The sequence below is a fragment of the Theropithecus gelada genome, chromosome 13 (genome assembly GCF_003255815.1).
Source record: "Theropithecus gelada isolate Dixy chromosome 13, Tgel_1.0, whole genome shotgun sequence".
NCBI classification, from domain to species: domain Eukaryota; kingdom Metazoa; phylum Chordata; class Mammalia; order Primates; family Cercopithecidae; genus Theropithecus; species Theropithecus gelada.
In genome coordinates this window covers 52,572,367-52,590,663 of record NC_037681.1, presented here as the reverse complement: position 1 = coordinate 52,590,663, position 18,297 = coordinate 52,572,367, and the positions used below count along the sequence as shown (strand labels likewise).

At 40.1% G+C, this 18,297-nt stretch overlaps 1 protein-coding gene across 4 annotated transcripts in view; it reads right to left on the bottom strand.

Annotated features, from left to right (window-relative positions):
* Positions 1 to 17,980, bottom strand: part of SLC30A6 (solute carrier family 30 member 6) — a 58,961-nt gene extending 40,981 nt beyond the window's left edge. Inside the window, exons 1-4 of one of the 4 annotated variants that reach the window (XM_025354282.1) lie at positions 17,918 to 17,974; positions 11,277 to 11,363; positions 8,220 to 8,304; positions 6,936 to 6,978 (exon numbers count right to left, since the gene is read on the bottom strand). In XM_025354282.1, the coding sequence (XP_025210067.1) occupies positions 6,936 to 6,978; positions 8,220 to 8,304; positions 11,277 to 11,363; positions 17,918 to 17,920 (218 nt within the window). In that variant the 5' untranslated portion in view covers positions 17,921 to 17,974. Of the gene's footprint in view, positions 1 to 6,935; positions 6,979 to 8,219; positions 8,305 to 11,276; positions 11,364 to 17,917 lie in introns of all 4 variants that reach the window. The other 3 variants (XM_025354284.1, XM_025354285.1, XM_025354283.1) reach the window with 3 other exon arrangements.
* Positions 17,981 to 18,297: the final 317 nt, after the last annotated feature.

Sequence of the window (18,297 nt, the reverse complement as noted above, 5' to 3'; positions counted from 1 at the left end):
TTTTTTTTTTTTTTTTTTTTTTTTTTTTTTTTGAGACAGAGTCTTGGCTCTGTTTCCCAGGCTGGAGTGCAGTAGTGCCATCTCGGCTTACTGAAACCTCTTCCTTCCGGGTTCAAGTGATTGTCCTGCCTCCACCTCCCAAGTAGCTGTGATTACAGGCGTGAACGACCATGCCCAGCTAATTTTTGTATTTTTTTTAGTAGAGATGAGGTTTCACCATGTTGGCCAGGCTGGTCTCGAACTCCTGGCCTCAAATGATCCACCCATCTTGGCCACCCAAAGTGCTAGGATTACAGGCGTGAGCCACCGCGCCTGGCTGAAAAGCCATCCTTATAATATACTCCTATCTCATGGATCTTGAAGACATCAAAGTATTTTGTAATCCCTAAATGGAAATATGAAAGGCTCCATGAAGCAGGGAGCCAAGAGTCTCTCTCCCTAGCTCACAATTCTCAATTCTCAGTTATTAACTATCCTTCATTTTTTTTCTCCATCTATAAACTTACAGCAGGAACTGGTATATGTTCTTTTTTTTAGATGGAGTCTCACTCTATTGCCCAGGCTGGAGTGTAATGGTGCGATCTCGGCTCACTGCAATCTCCGCCTCCTGGGTTGAAGTGATTCTCCTGCCTCAGCCTCCTGAGTAGCTGGGATTACAGGCATGCACCACCATGCCCGACTAACTTTTGTATTTTTAGTAGAGATGAGGTTTCACCATGTTGGCCAGGCTGGTCTTGAACTCCTGACCTTGTAATCCACCCACCTTGGCCTCCCAAAGTGCTGGGATTACAGGTGCGAGGCACCGTGCCTGGCTGGGAACTGGTATGTTCTTAACATGACCCTACTCCCTGGCCACAGCTGACTCATCCACAGACAGACACCTGATGCATGTAACCTAAGCTGGGTCAAAATGCTGCTCTGGATTTGGAAGTAGGATTTGGAACTGGAACCAAAGCATTCCAGGCTTAATTTGGCTGCTTTATTGAATGATGGAAATGCAAATCTGAAAATTTGGAGCAGTATTTATATTTCTATCCCCGGATTTGGGAGTAGGGAATGCTGGCCTACAGGAAGAAAATAGCTCAACAATGTCCACACACAGGGAACAGAGATGACAGATAAGGAGAAGTTTGATTCTTACAATGGAGCCCAGCTAAACCTCTGCCCTCAGATTCCATTAACACCCCTGAATCTGTAGAATTAAGTATCCTACACCTTTGCTCCCCCAGTATAGCTCCAGTGGAAGTCTGATGGCTGCAATCAAAAGAGCCCTAGCTAACTCCTTGAGAGTACTTCACACTCATGACAGGGTTCATATAGTGTGCTAACCTCACTTCCAATTCATGTAAGTAGCAAGAATATGGTATTTACATTGAAGTTAAGCAAATAATCTAGGTTGGTTTTGAATGGATGGATGATTTTTGAAATTGCATTGGATAAAGGCAGCCAAATGAGTTTCTGCAGTCAGAAATATACAATTAGGCTGGGCATGGTGGTGCATGCCTGTAATCCTAGCACTCTGGGAGGTCAGGGCAGGTGGATCATTTGACAGCCCAGGAGTATAAGACCAGCCTAGGCAACATGTCATGCCCTGTCACCATAAAAATATGCAAAAATTAGCCAGGTGTGGTGGTGAGTACCTGTAGTCCCAGCTACCCCAGAGGCTGAGGTAGGAGGATCGCCTGAGTCCAGGAGATTGCAGCTGCAGTGAGCCATGACTATGTCACTGTACTCAGCCTGGGTGACAGAGCAATACCCTGTCTCAAAAAATAAAAAAAAAAAAAAAAGAAAAGAAAAGAAAAACGAAATATACAATTGAAGCTTCAATCATTAATTTATTTATGTTTTTTTTTTTGAGACGGAGTCTCACTCTGTCGCCCAAGTTGGAGTGCAGTGGCACAATCCTGGCTCCTGCAACCTCTACCTCCCAAGCTCAAGCGATTCTCCCACCTCAGCTTCCCCAGTAGCTGGGATTATAAGAGTGCGCCACCATGCCCACCTCATTTTCTGGTATTTTAGTAGAGATGGGTTTTTACCATGTTGCCCAGGGTGGTTTCCAACTCCTGAGCTCAGGGAATCTGCCAGCGTCGGCCTCCCAAAGTGCTGGGATTACAGGCATGAGCCACCTCGCCCGGCCAAAGCTTCAATTATTAATTGTAAAATTTTTCTTTGTAAATAATACTCTATAGATGATATTTGTTACTAATAAGAAATTTGAAAAATTCAGTGTCTAAACATTAACTTTTGAAAATTTTACCCTTAAAAGTGGATAAAAATCTCTGAAACTTTTTCTACAGTTCATCACTTTTAAGAAGCACATATTTTTTCACATCTTAATACTCCTCAAATCAGGGTTAGTCTTACAACTTACAGTACATCACAGTTGAATTAGCAGCATTTTTCTTGGGGACACATAAAATAAGTATTTGTCTTAAAACTCTTAACATCTAATGTTTGATGAAATATGGTACACTAATTGAACTTACTTCCCATTACTACATAAATCTAAAAATCAGCACCCATTTATTAACAAATCATTCAATATGTTTGATTTTATTTATATGCATAAATTATTTTAATTTCCATAGTTTAATAACACCACTTTGGTATTAATGTTCTCTATTAAAATATATTTCTACACCTCTTTGTAAAACAGTAGCATTTATTAACAACAGTCGGCCGGGTGCGGTGGCTCAAGCCTGTAATCCCAGCACTTTGGGAGGCCAAGACGGGCGGCTCACGAGGTCAGGAGATCGAGACCATCCTGGCTAACACGGTGAAACCCCGTCTCTATTAAGAAATACAAAAAACTAGCCGGGCGAGGTGGCGGGTGCCTGTAGTCCCAGCTACTCGGGAGGCTGAGGCCGGAGAATGGCGTGAACCTGGGAGGCGGAGCTTGCAGTGAGCTAAGATCCGGCCACTGCACTCCAGCCTGGGTAACAGAGCAAGACTCCGTCTCAAAAAAAAAAAAAAAAAAAAAAAAAACAACAGTCTAAAATCAGATAACCACTTTCTTCTGTGTTTGGATGTTAATGAAGCTCTAAATGAATGTAAATCACACCTTTCATCTGAAACAATATATATCGATAGCTAATTCACATGGCAGATTATGAGCCTCTAAAGAAAGAAACTTCTTCAAATTAAATGAAAAGATTTTCCTTATGAACCTTAAGACATTAGGGAAACAACATTACTTTAGTTTTAAAATTTTACTATTTTTATTACCATTAGTTTATTATTATCAAATATGGTTGGGAACATTAATAATTATTCCCCAAAGTAACTTTTTTAAAGTGTATGAATGGGCTGAGTGTGGTGGTTCATGCCTGTCATCCTAGCACTTCTGGAGGCTGAGGCAGGAGGACCACCTGAGGTCAGGAGTTCAAGACCAGCCTGGCCAACATGGTGAAACCCCATCTCTACTAAAAATACAAAAATTAGCCGGGCATGGTGGTGGGCACCTGTAATCCCAGCTACTCGGAAGGCTAAGACAGGAGAATCGCTTGAGCCCAGGAGGCGGAGGATGCATGCAGTGAGCCAAGATCGTGCCACTGCACTCCAGCCTGGGTGACAGGTGAGACTCTGTCTCAAAAATAAATAAAATAAAATCCTTTTTTTTTTTGAGACAGGTATCAGTCTGTCACCAAGACCCAAGACTGGAGTACAATGGTGCAATCATAGCTCACGGCAGCCTTAACCTTTTGGGCTCAAGTGATCCTAATGCCTACTATTCAGTAAGTAGCTGGGATTACAGGTGTGTACCACCACACTTGGCTAATTTTTAAAATTTTTTGTAGAGACGAGGTTTCACTGTATTGTCCAGACTGATCTTGAACTCCTGGGCTCAAGCGGTCCTTTCACCTTGGCTTCTCAAAGTACTGGGATTACAGGCATGAGCCACTGTGCCTGGTCTATAGGGTATCTGTCACTGAGGCTGGAGTACAGTGCTAAGATCATAGCTCTCTGCAGCCTCAAACTCCTGGGCTCAAATGTCCTCTTGCCTCAGCCTCCCAAAGCACTGGGATTACAGGCATGAGACACCACTCTTGGCTGTAACATACTTAATCTGCTTTTATTTTTAAATTGGCATTTTATTTATATAATTAAAATTCAAAATTTACAAAAGAGATATATAGTGGGAAGATTTTAAATTACGTCTCCCTGCCAGAGTCTTCCTCCTTAAAGACACCTATTACTATCAGTTTCTTGTTTATCCTTCCTATGTATATTTACGCAAATATAAGCAAATGACTGTAGTGTGTGGATGTGTAAACATGCGTGTATTCTTACTCTTTCCCCCTTTTTAATGCAAATTGCAGCATACTATATACACTGTTGTATATCTTGCTTTTTCCCCTCATTAGGACCTCTAAACCATAAAATGCTTTGGCTTTATTGTTTAAGGCTACATAATATTTAATTACATAGATAAGTGGGTTCCCTATACCCAGCAGGATCGGTTTCATCTGTTGCTAGAAATGCAAATTCTTGGGTCCTACCCAAGGCCTTCTGAATAAGTAACTCTGGAAATGGAGCAACATGTATTTTAACAAGACCTTCCAAGTAATTCTGATGTATGGTCAAGTTTGAGAATTCTATGATATATATGTACCAAAATATAGGGTATACATGCCCCATAATTTATTTCATCATTCACATACTGATTGTTTCCAATCTTTTGTACTGAATAACCTCATATGCAACTCATTTTTGATCACAGGAATGTATCTGTGGCATAAATTACTAGAAAAGGAACTAAGGTTATGGGCATTTCTTTTTTTTTTTTTTTTGAGACGGAGTCTCGCTCTGTCCCCCTGGCTAGAGTGCAGTGGCGCGATCTCGGCTCACTGTAAGCTCCACCTCCCGGGTTCACGCCATTCTCCTGCCTCAGCCTCCTGAGTAGCTGGGACTACAGGCGCCCGCCACTGCGCCTGGCTAATTTTTTGTATTTTTAGTAGAGACGGCATTTCACCGTGGTCTCGATCTCCTGACCTTGTGATCCGCCCACCTCGGCCTCCCAAAGTGCTGGGATTACAGGTGTGAGCCACCGCGCCCGGCCAGTTATGGGCATTTCTAAATTTAATTGATATTGCCAAACTGCCCTCGAGATGCTGCACCAATTTATATTCCCACCAGCAATGTATAAAAGTGCCTGTTTCCAGCCAGGACAGGTAGTTCACGCTTGTGATCCCAACACTTTGGGAGGGAAAGGCAGGAGGATCACTTGAGCCCAGAAATTTGAGACCTGCCTGGGCAACATAGGAAGACCTCATTTCTACAAAATATCAAAAAATTGGCAAATGTGGTGGCACAAGCTTGTGGTACCACTCACTTAGGAGGCTGAGTTGCATCATTTGAGCTCAGGAGGTAAAGACTGAGGCTGCAGTGAGCCGAAGTCAACCCACTGCACTCCAGCCTGAGCAAAAAGAATGCCTGAGCTGGAATATTCATACTTCCCAATTTCAAAACCTACTACAGAGCTGCAGTAATCAAGACTGATGGTACTGGCATAAAGGACAGACATACAGATCAATGGGACAGACCTGAAAATCCAAAAATAAACATTCAAACATTCACATTTACAGTGAACTGGTGGTTTTTTTTGTTGTTGTTGTTTTGGTTTTTGAGATGGGGTCTCGCTCTGTTGTCCAGGCTGGAGTGCAGTGCCGCGATCTCAGCTCACTGCAACCTCTGCCTCCCAGGTTCAAGCAATTCTCCTGCCTCAGCCTCCCAAGCAGCTGGGACTACAGATGCCCACCACCATGCCCAGCTAATTTTTGTATTTTTAGTAGAGACGGGGTTTCACCATATTGACCAGGCTGGTCTCGAACTCCTGACTTTGTGATCTGCCCTCCTCAGCTTCCCAAAGTGCTGGGATTACAGGCATGAGCCACTGCGCCCAGCCGAATAAAGCCATCTTTTTAAAAACAAAAGAGCACGTGTTTCCCTAACACACTCAACAACACAGCTATACTCAAATCTTTTAATCTTTCCCAACATGACAGGCAAAACAGCATCTCGGAGTAATTTTAATTTGCATTTCTCTTACTGTTAGTGAAGATGAGCAACTTTTCATAAGTGTCATTTATAGTTCCTGTTCTGTAAACTCTCGTATGTATTATAAATTTTTTTTCTTACTTTTCTTTTATTGGGCCTTCGTCTTATTAAATTGTAGGGCCCTTCAAATATTAGCAAAATTAGTCCTTTGAGGTATGAATTACAAGTATCTTCTCAGGTTACTCTCTGTTTAAGGTGACATTTGCTACCTAGAGTTTTTAACTTTAATATAATCAAATTTATAAATGTTTTGTTTTTTTGTTTTTTGAGACTGAGTTTTGCTCTTGTTGCCTAGGCTGGAGTGTGGTGGCACAATCTCGGCTCACTGTAACCTCCGCTTCCTGGGTCCAAGCGATTCTTATGCCTCACCCTCCCAAGTAGCTGGGACTACAGGCACAAGCCACCATGCCTGGCTAATTTTGTATTTTTAGTAGAGATGGGGTTTCACTACGTTGGCCAGGCTGGTCGTAAACTCCTGATCTCAAGTGATCCACCCGCCTTGGCCTCCCAAAGTGCTGGAATTGCAGGCGTGAGCCACCCCACCCAGCCTCTAATTACTGTTATGTCTCTAATTACTGTTGTTTGTGTGTTTGTTCTATGTTGATAATTTTACTTATTTAGATTACTTTCCTTTAAGCAAAGAAAACTTCTTCATAATCTACTTTTTCTCTCCATAGACTTGCCTGTTCTGGACATTTCATATAAATGAAATCATACAATATGTGGTCCTTTATGACTGTCTTCATAGTATAATGTTTTTATTGTTTTCTTATACGATATCAGTAGCTGCTGTTTTCATTGCTGAATTGTATGGCTATACCACATTTCTACCAAATTCCTTATTGGCTCCAAAACATTAAGATTTCCTAAAAACTTACCTAAAAAGATCAAAAATGGTCAGGTAAGTATAGGCAGTTAAAGCTGCAAAACAACCAAAAAAATGATTAAAATATTACTGACCCCTCTAAAAAAATACAGCAAGTCACCCAAATTATTTCTACCAGGGGTATCCATCATCAAAAAACTTTTGAGTCACTCGCCAACCTGATATATTGCCAGTTATCTAGTAAATTTGATCAATACATGTAGCCAAAGTTGGTTGGTAGAAAAGCTTACCTCCCAACCTGATTTCTCCATTAGGAAAAATGAAGTAATGAATGTTAAAAAGCCCTGTGACCATTTTTCTGCCTGCTTCTGTAATCTCAGCACTATTTCAAATGTATTGTTTGAACAACAGAACAAAGGAACAATGCATTAAAAAACATAAAAAGTTAAGATACAAGAAAAAATTACAGAATTCCCTTTTTAAGGAAAAGCCAACAAAGAAAAAATTACAGAATTCCCTTTTTAAGGAAAAGCCAACAAACCTCAAAATCTAACTTATAAACTGTATAAACTAAAGTTTTAATCTATTACATTAAAAACAAATCTCCAGCTGGGAGCGGTGGCTCACACCTCTAATCCCAGCACTTTGGGACGCCGAGGCGGGCGGATCATGAGGTCAGGAGATCGAAACCATCCTGGCCAACATGGTGAAACCCCATCTCTACTAAAACTACAAAAATTAGCTGGGCCTGGTGGTGCGTGCCTGTAATCCCAGCTACTTGGGAGGCTGAGGCAGGAGAATCGCTTGAACCAGGGAGTCGGAGGATGCAGTGAGCCAAGATTACAGCACTGCATTCCAGCCTGGCAACAGAGTGACACTCCATCTCAAAAAAAAAAAACCAAAAAAACAAAAAAACAAAACAAAAACAAATCTCCAAATAGATTTAATGACTTTTTTTTTAAAAAATAACAGCTTATTTAAAATGAAAATGGCCAGGCATTGTGGCTTACGCCTGTAATCCCAGCACTTTGGGAGGCCGAGGTGGGTAGATCGTTTGAGCTCAGGAGTTTGAGACCAGCCTGGGCAACATGGTGAGACCCCATTGCTACTTTAAAATATATTTTAAAAGGAAAAAACTTTAAAAAAAGAAAAGATACAATGTTAACAAATGAACAAAATTTTATAGCTTACAAGGAAGTTTTAAATATATTCCCTTATTTAAATCATTTGAGTTAAATACATTTCAGAATATATTCTATATAAGATATACCTTTATTTCCAATGAGAAAAACAAAAGTGAAAATAACAACTCCATAAAAATACAAAGGTGACATACCTATACTATTAGTAGAACTGCACCACATAAGCAGGAAGCCAGTACATATCAAGTTTATTACACCAAAGAGCAGTATCTTCCAGGACTGTGAAAATAAAAATCACTCTTATGTGTACACAAGTGATAAATTTCACAAGGTCTGCTCAAGTTGCTATAATTTATACTCTGATATTCAAAGGAATAAACATAACTTCCTTCAAAAAGTCTGTGTCACACATCTACCAAAAGTGTCATCAGCTAAGTTATAGTATACAAATTTAAAGGAATAATTCCAGGAGAGTTGTTCAAGAGAAAATAAATTCTGACATAGAAATTCTCAAATAGTTGAGAAAAATACATATACATATGCATATTGTCTCTATAGGTACATATTATAGAAACAATGATGAAGCAAATGGGGCAAAATGTAAGCAACTGGTGAATCTGAATAAAGGGCATAATGATGTTCTTAAAAGTTACTAATCTTGTCCAGGTGCAATGGCTCACGCCTGTAATCCCAACACTTTGGGAGGCCGAGGCAGGTGAAGGTCAGGAGTTCAAGACCAGCCTGGTCAACATGGTGAAATCCCATCTCTACTGAAATAAGAAATCAGCCAGGCATGGTGGCAGGTGCCTGCAATCCCAGCTACTTGGGAGGCTGAGACAGGAGAATCGCTTGAACCAGGGAAGCGGAGGTTGCAGTAAGACGAGGTTGTGCCATTGCACTCCAGTCTGGGCGACAGAGCAAGACTGTCTCAAAAAAAAAAAAAAAAAAGAAAGTACTGACCTTGGCTGTTCAACATCAATCAAGTAAGATGAGACATAAGGAAAGATCTTGATTTTGGCAACACAGAGGTTTTTGGTTACCTTGTAAAAGCTGTTTACATAAATTAGTGGGGACCAGTGCCAAACTGGTATGTGTTTAATAGAGATGGGGAGAAGTGAAGGTGAATACAGTGTACTGACAAGTCTTTCAAGGAGGTTTGCCACAAAAGGAAGCTGAGAAATGAAGCAGCCCTGAGAGTGGAACTTATAACATGTAATTACGATGCAAGAAAGAGAATGATGCAAGAAAAACAATGATGCAAGAAACAGAACAATTATACGAACATCATCTTTCAGTAGGTAACAAGTGAAAGAACTGGCTTTATAGAGGATAACTGAAAGCTTGTCCAGAGAAATAGGAGGGAAGGCAGAGTGATGGCTGATGTGCTAATGACAGATGTAGAAGTTTTCTTCTGATTACTTCTTTTACCTTGGTGAAACAGGAAGCAAGATCATTGGCTTACGGTGAGGATGAAGATGGTATTAGAAGCTTGAGGATAGAAATGAAAGAACATGGTATGAAATAGCCATCTAGGAAATTGGAAAATTGAATGAACGAAGGAAGTATAGAATGAAAGAAATACAGGCAGCACTAATGGTCTGTCTGATCATGAATTCAAAGTGAGACCAGTTGCATGGTTTTGTTTCTCTCAGGTTACATTCAGTTGCTTAGATGCAAGTAGAGAGTAGAAAGAAAGTGAACTTGGCTGGGCGCAGTGGCTCACACCTATAATCCCAGCACTTTGGGAGGCCGAGGCGGGCGGATCATGAGGTCAGGAGATCGAAACCATCCTGGCCAACATGGTGAAACCCCATCTCTACTAAAACTACAAAAATTAGCTGGGCCTGGTGGTACGTGCCTGTAATCCCAGCTACTTGGGAGGCTGAGGCAGGAGAATCACTTGAACCCGGGAGGTGGAGGTTGCAGTGAGCTGAGCTCATGCCACTGCACTCCAGCCTGGGCGGCAGAGCAAGACTCCATCTAAGAAGAGAACAGAACAGAACAGAAAAGAAAAGAAAGTGAACTTAATGAAGATTGGGGATTTTCCAGGAATTAAGACAGAGGGAAGGGGAGCACAAAAGAGCTGAGAGTATACAAAAGAAAATGATACCAGCTGGGAGTGGTGGTGTACACCTGCAATCCCAGCTACTCAGGAGGCTGAGGCAGGAGGATCCCTTGAGCCCAGGAGTTCAAGACCAGCCTGGATAATATAGCAAGATTCCATCTCAAAAAAAAAGAACAAAAAGGAGGGAGATGATAATGATGGAGCATAGAATCTAAGCTGGATAAGGAAGCAAATGAAGATAAGGGAGTTGAAAAATAGTGAAAATATGGCAGAGTTTCAATTGGACTGCCCATTGGTACTGCTTATTATTGTTTCATTGAAGCTGGCTTTACTTAAAAGTCATCAAATATTTACTGGATGCTTATATTGTACTTCTATAAAAAGGTGAGCAAAATAGAGATAGTCAGTTCCCTAAGAGAATTTATCATTTAGACAACAATGAGAAGCATGAAACACAGTAACTAGAAGGTATACATTGGTGGCCTAAAAGGATGGCAATTACATCTTTTTATTTACAGTCTCAAAACATGACATATTTTTCTTGCCCTACATTAAAAATGAGAAAACATGGGCCAGGTGCGGTAGCTCAGGCCTGTAATCCCAGCACTTTGGGAGGTGGAGGTGGGCAGATCACCTGAGGTCAGGAGTTCGAGATCAGCCTGACCAACATGGAGAAACCCCATCTCTACTAAAAATACAAAAAATTAGCCGAGCGTGGTGGCCCATGCCTGTAATCCCAGCTACTCGGGAGGCTGAGGCAGGAGAATCGCTTGAACCCGGGAGGCAGAGGTTGCGGTGAGCCCAGATCATGCCATTGCACTCCAGCCTGGGCAACAAGAGTGAAACTCCATCTCAAAAATAAATAAATAAAAGAGAAAACATGGCTTTAGATTGGATCCATTTAATTTTTTGAAAACGTAATAACCAAAAGCAACCACAAAACCATTTTTCTTTAAAACAGTTCAGAATTAGAATCAAAACTTTAACAGAAGATTCCTACCAAAGCAAAACAATTTAACACCAAACGACTGCAATTTTACACTAAAAAAACACTTTTCCAACATAGAAAAATGAAAACAGTGTGGTGGGATCAGGAGTGATTTCTATTTGCCTTAAAAATTATCTTTCTTCAATGTTATAATGTTGTTTGTGCAATAATTAAAATTGGGGTTAAGGAATAACTTACCCTTCGGTCAGCTGCTACAAGTCTAAATTCCCGTAACAACTTGCCAAAAAAGGATCTTTGTGGTTTTCGAAAGAGATGAATTGTCCCCTTTCAAACAAACAATATACAAATCAGCATTTAAATATTTAATCATCTTCTGAGTTCCTATGATATGATATAGTGGTTCCTATGCTATGGTATGAGATAGTGGTAATAATAACCAATATTTATTAAGTACTCAATAGACACCAAGCACTTATTCTAGATACTTTATGTGTATTTATGGATTGAATATTCACAATAAACCTACGTGGGTGGAGACAACTTTTAGTAAGCCATCCAAAGTCAAAGAGCTAGTAAATGGCTGAGCAGAAATTCAAAACCAGGCTTTTTAGCTCCAGACCACACTCTATTTTTAAATGGATAAGGCAATTTGAACCAAAAAAGAAACAGTTTGCCAAACAGCTCTACTGGAAATTTCTACTGAAAATTCACCTAATTAAAGCTATATATGTGGCAGTGCTTGGGGCTCATGCCTGTAATCCCAGCACTTTGGGAGGCCGAGGCAGAGGGATCACTTGAGGCCAGGAGTTCATGGCGAAACCCCATCTCTACTAAAAATATAAAAATTGGCCGGGTGTGGTGGTGCACACCTGTAATACCAGCTACTCAGGAGGCTGAGGGATGAGAATCTCTTGAGCCTGGGAGGTGGAGTTTGCAGTAAGCCAAGATCGCGCCACTGCACTCTAGCCTGGGTGACAGAGTAAGACTGTCTCAAAAAGAAAGCAAGTTCAGGCAACTATTATAGTAAAACACCTGAGATTCTCTCTTAGGCATTCAGTCAAAGTATCTGACACCCTGGCTAGTCTCCCTGGCCCCTGCTAGTATACAGTTTGGGGACAGTAAAGATAGGGCTCACCAATGAGAGAGAAGACTGAGGCGATTTACCACCCAAGTTTAGGAAATCATATGGGAAAGCCTTAGCAGAAAGGAGAGTTCAAACACATATGAGAAATTAACTTATGAGAAAGGCAGTATCCAATATCAGTGGGAGAAAATATGAGCCAGTCAATAAATGGTATTTTAATCAAGGTAATGTTTCACTCTTACCATACTCCTTACTCTAATTTGTTATTATTTTGAAAATTAAAATACAGAATTATAGAGTACTTGATCGAAGAAAGCCTAGATGTATTATTTTATAATCTGGGATTTGGGGGAAGCCTTTTTTAATAGGACATAAAAACCAAGAAGCTCTAAAGGAAAAAAATTGATTGATTTTACTATATAATTTCATGGCCAAATGTAATATTCATCCTAAAGGGGGAAAAAAGATTTAAGGTCAAACTGTGAAAAAAAAAATTGTAATTCACAACAGACAATAGGCCAATTTTCTCTATACATGACGAGCTTCCACAAATTATTTTTAAAAAGATAAATAACCCAGTTTTAAAAATTACACATTTATAAAGCTGGCCAAATCAATACCTGCTCATTATTCACATTTGCGACTTTGTATTGTTAATGTGAAATCATGATTTCTGTTGATACTTTAAAAATAAAAATGGTATGCCTCTCCCTATACACAGTCACATCCATCTCTTGAACCTCAGTTCCAGCTGCTTTTGAGGAAGACAGTCTGATTTTAAACATAGGCTACACAGCAAACAGGATATTCACTCTACTGCAGTCTCATCCTGCGGCGAAGGAGTGAATATCCTGTTTGCCGTATTAAAAATCAGACTGTCCCAAATTTGGTGAAAACCATTCCTGTCATTTTTCTATGACGTAGTACTGATAATGAGGCAGAAACTTATGTCTATGAAGAAGGCAAAAAACGGTACTTTAAGTGTGTGCTATAATGAATCGAATTTGTGATGTCTACTGGTAAGAACGGGAATAGTGCCAAAAGACCTGATTACTAATTGTTTCAGTTATCATTCAAAAATACTTAGCCTTTTTTTATGCTGAAAATTTGGCATGGCCCTATTAATTTTTCTGGTATAGGTTTCCAAAAGCAAAATTCTATAGCTACTTTTAAAGAGAATATTTTGTCATTCCAAAAGGAAGTATCATTACAGGGGGAAAAAAATCCTTCACAATTTTAAATGGCTCATACACAGTAATTTGATTGCTAAGTGCCACAAACATAAATTTTTGGATTTGAATTTTAATGAAATACTTTCCTAGATGGTAAAAGCCACAATCACTATACCAACCTTATTACATTTCTACCTCACTAAAGTTGGTCAATTTGACTCAAACACTGAAGCCCCAGAAAGCAGTGAAACTGAGGTATTAAAAAATTATAAATGTAGGCCGGGCGCGGAGGCTCATGCCTATATCCCAGCACTTTGGGAGGCTGAGGCGGGCAGATCACGAGGTCAGGAGATTGAGACCATCCTGGCCAATACGGTGAAACCCCGTCTCTACTAAAAATACAAAAATTAGCCGGGCGTGGTAGTGGACGCCTGTAGTCCCAGCTACTCAGGAGGCTGAGGCAGGAGAATGGCGCGAACCCGGGAGGCAGAGCTTGCAGTGAGCTAAGATTATGCCACTGCACTCCAGCCTGGGCAACAGAGTGAGATTTCGTCTCAAAAAAAAAAAAAAAAAATTTATATATATATAAATGTAAAAAACTTTCAAATCCAATGCAAGCATGATTTTCCTACATAGCATCTAGAGAGCAATTAAGTGGTTATAAGGAGGGATAACTCATTTCTTCAAAGCTTAGGCATCATTAGTTGCATTATGCTGAGACTCAGGAAAAGCAGGAAAAAAGGCCAAGCACTAGATATTTGGCATAAGAAAAACAACAGCAGAGTGTTGATAATTGTTGATGCCACGTGACAGGTACAAGGGGGCTCATATTATGGTCTCTCTACTTCTGTGTATGTATAAAAATTTTCATAATAGAAAGGTGAAAAAAGTAAAAATAAAGCACCAGAAAAATGTTACCATTTTTATATCCAAATAAAGACCACTGTGTGTGTATAACCTGACAGCTAAACTAATCCAGTTTTAAAAGAATATGCTATTTTCACTTTAGATGTTAATAAATGTTAATATTAATAAATATATTTTTTTCTTGGCTGGCCATAGTGGCTCATGCCTGTAATTCCACCACTCTGGGTGGCTGAGTCAGGAGGATCACTTGAGCCCAGGAGTTCAAGACCAGCCTAGGCAATATACTGAGACCCTGTCTCTACAAAAAATTGAAAAGAAAAAAATTAGCTAGGCATGGTGGTACACGGCTGTAGTCCCAGCTACTCAGGACGCCAAGGTGGGAGGATTGCATGAGCCCAGGAAGTCAAAGCTGTAGTGAGCCAGGATCACACTTTACTCCAGCCTGGGCCACAGAGCAAGACCCTATCTCAAAATAAATAAATAAATAAATAAATACACACACACATATGTATAAATATTACATATGTGTATGTACATATGTATATATATTCTTAAGGAATTACATGTGAGATATTTTGGTTCCAATGATTTAAAAAATTCTCCTTAATATTGTTATTTTTGGACATCTTCTGTTTAACCCTAGCCGACTTTAAGTTTCAGGTTAAGAGAATCAACAAGGTTTCTAAGAGGCAGAAGGCCACTTCTGATGCCATCCTGACAATGAAAATAAAACAAAAATCCTAATGCTCATATCACTCTTCCTAAAATTATATTGGCTCTCCATTGCTATCAGAATAAACTCCAGATTTTACAACCAGAATTTCCAGGTTTTCAATGACTTAGCCTGTTTCTTTCCAGTCTTACCTCTTACTCCACATAGAAACCCTCAACTTCGGTTAAACTGGTCTACTCTTTGTCTCATCACACCGCTCTTGCGTGAAAAAGCCAGATCTGTCTAACCCAAGCTCTTATTCATATAATGAGAAACAAGTACTAGATTAAGAGTATTAGACTGGGGCACAAAGTACTTAGTTTCATGTTTCACTTCTTAAATGAAGTCTTCCTAGATCATTCCAAACTGTAGTGTTTTTTTAATGCCACTTATTTTGCATTAATCAAAGTATAGCCTTCAACTTGTTGCGCTGCTTTATAATTTAGTAACTTCACTACTGACAAAGGCTATTTTTCTTTATATTTTGTTTTTATATATTTATATTTTAATATCATATATTTATATTTATATTTTCCAAGAAAGCACTGTTTTCACATAGCATATTCTTAAACACAAAACCTTTTTCTCAATATTTTAAAATACTTATTTTTAAAAATAAACCTTAAAAAATGTTTCCCTGCATGACTAACACTAATGTTTCAAGCATAAAGATATAGTGCCATAGGTTTTCAGTGCTTTATAAAACAGATGTTTTATTTGTATTTTTCTTTGTATTTTCTAAGAAAGTACTGCTTTCACATAGCATGTTCTTAATAAACACAAAACCTTTTCTCAATATCCTTTAAAATAAACCTTAAATACTGTTTCCCTGCATGACTAATACTAATGTTTCAAGCATAAAGATACAGTGCCATAGGTTTTCAGTGTCTTATAAAACAGATGTTTACTGACAACTTCCTCTGGGCCAGGCACTATACAAAGCTCCGGGAATACCAGAGTGAAACACATAGGTCCTGCTCTCAATGAGCTTACAGTCTAGAAAGTGAGAAGGACAAATAAATACACAATTTTAACACAGTCTGTAAGGATTACAGATGTTAATGGTAAAAAGCACAAGAGATTCAAGCTTTACTTTATTAAATTAGGGCTGTGAGTTAATGAAGGTGTACAGCCTGAAAGACCTCTGAATTTTAAGTCTCTTGTCCCTTTACCTTCAAATCCCTTCAAATCATCAGTATTATAGGCAAGTTTCTATTGTATGTATTCGTTTTGTGCAGCTTTATGTAACAAAACTGGTGTGTGTGTGTATGTATAAAAGCACAAGGTACCACCAGAGCACAAAGGAGAAGCAACTAACAGTATACTGGAACATGGGGGAAAGGCTCATGAAAAATAGTTAAGGATATATAAGGGTTATTCTGATAAGGACAGCCGGTAGAGGACAGGGAACAATTCAGGCGGATGGAAGAGCATATGCAAAGTTGGTACAAAGGCTCAATTCATACAGCATGATTTGCAAGCTATTCACTGTGGCTGAAATACGGATGTTACATACGTGTATGCATTAAAAAAAAAAAAAAAAAAAGAGGCTGTGGCCGGGCACACTGGCTCACGACTGTAATTCCAGCACTTTGGGAGGCAGAGGCGGGAGGATCACCCGAGGTCAGGAGTTCGAGACCAACCGGATCAACACGGAGAAACCCCATCTCTACTAAAAATACAAAATTAGCCAGGTGTGGTGGTGCATTCCTGTAATCCCAGCTACTCGGGAGGGTGAGGCAGGAGAATCGCTTGAACCCGGGAGGCGGAGGTTGTGGTGAGCCGAGATCGCGCCATTGCCCTCCAGCCTGGTCAACAAGAGGGAAACTCCATCTCAAAAACAACAACAACAGCAACAACAACAAAAGAGGCTGTAAAAGTAAGAAGCTTGATAATGAGTGGCTTCGCATGCCATGCTAAACAGGACTTTATCTTGAGTGCTACAAAAAAAAAAAAAAGAAAGAAAGAAAGAAAGAAAATTTGAGTAAGGGAGTGATGTAGTCAAATTTTAGAAATATAACTCTGGCTACAAGCTACACAATGGTGAATGTTTTGAAAAAGAGCATAACTGAAGGCTATTTGATCATTAGCCAAAAAGGGTAAACTTTTACCCATTTTCTGTGTGCAAAAGGATTACAGAAAATTTACATAACATAGTGTGAGTAAGACATTTTCCCGACCATATCCACTTATGTAAAAAACTTAGTACAGTGACAAAAGCTTAGGCACAGAAATGTGGTCTCTTTCATACGTAGGTTATCAATAAGTACTCCATGAATTTTTCTAATAAATGCATTTTCAAAAGGCACACACCACTCTGACACTTGAAATCCCAACCAACTGCTTATTTTTAAATAAAGTTCATAGCTATATATTTGAGCTCTAAAGGTAAACAATGACCAATTCTAACAAATTTGAGAGAAAACACCATATCCCAACAGCCATTACGTCTACTGGGTCTTCCATTAGTTTCTACAAACGCAGAAACAAAGCAGCAATAAGACGTCCTACCAACACCTTGACTTTCTGTAGTTACTCCGCTTATGAAAGTTGCTGCCGTAATCAGGCTACTTCATATTTAGTAAAGCCAAATTGCAGAGTGAGGCGTCTGCCTTAAAACCCTATTAATAACCTTCTTTATTTCCGCTGGCGTTATCGCCACTGCTCTAACAATCACTATTAGAGTTGTTGCTGTGGACTTGTTTTCAGATCTTTTGTTAGTGGTCTAGTTGTTGACGCTGGCAAAGACTTTTATTACATTAAAGAAATCTAGGCAGAGGGAAGTCAGAAACTCGCCAGGAGCTGAAAGCTCGGCCTGCAGCGGGGCCTGGTTCGGGAGCGCCTGCGGTACAGGTAAGGGACCAAAGGGGACCAGAACTCTGAGGAGAACATTTTGGGAGACAGCCGCTCCAGCCAAGGGGCCCGACTTCAACTTCAATGCCCCCTCCTCCGGGTGGCTGAGGGATTTCAAGGCCGCTTAGGGACCAGATAAGATAAACCGAATCAGCTACAGCCGAACCCCTCACCCCAACAGCCAACTCACCATGATAAGGAGCTGCACAGCTCCCGCCGGAAGGCTTTCTTGGTGCTCGAGTTTTCCCAGAACGGAAGGGGTGGGGCACTAGTGGGCGATTGGCTGTGAGGAAGGCGTGGGCGGAAGTGCGTGCTCTGGCCTCCGGGCTTAGCCCTCTTCCCGGCTGCCACTGCACTGCGTGGCGGTAGGCTGCTAGAGCGGCTCCCTCTGAGCTCTCGGAAGGATTGGTCGGGACTTGAAGCGTTGAGTCCAAGGGCAAGGCAAGGAGCAAGCAGGAGTTTTTCGTTATGTTAGAAAAATTTCGTTGAGTGCTGAAACGCTTTTACCTGTGTTGTATGATTTAACCTTATGAAAATAGACAGTATTCCAGTTTTACAAGTGAGGAACGA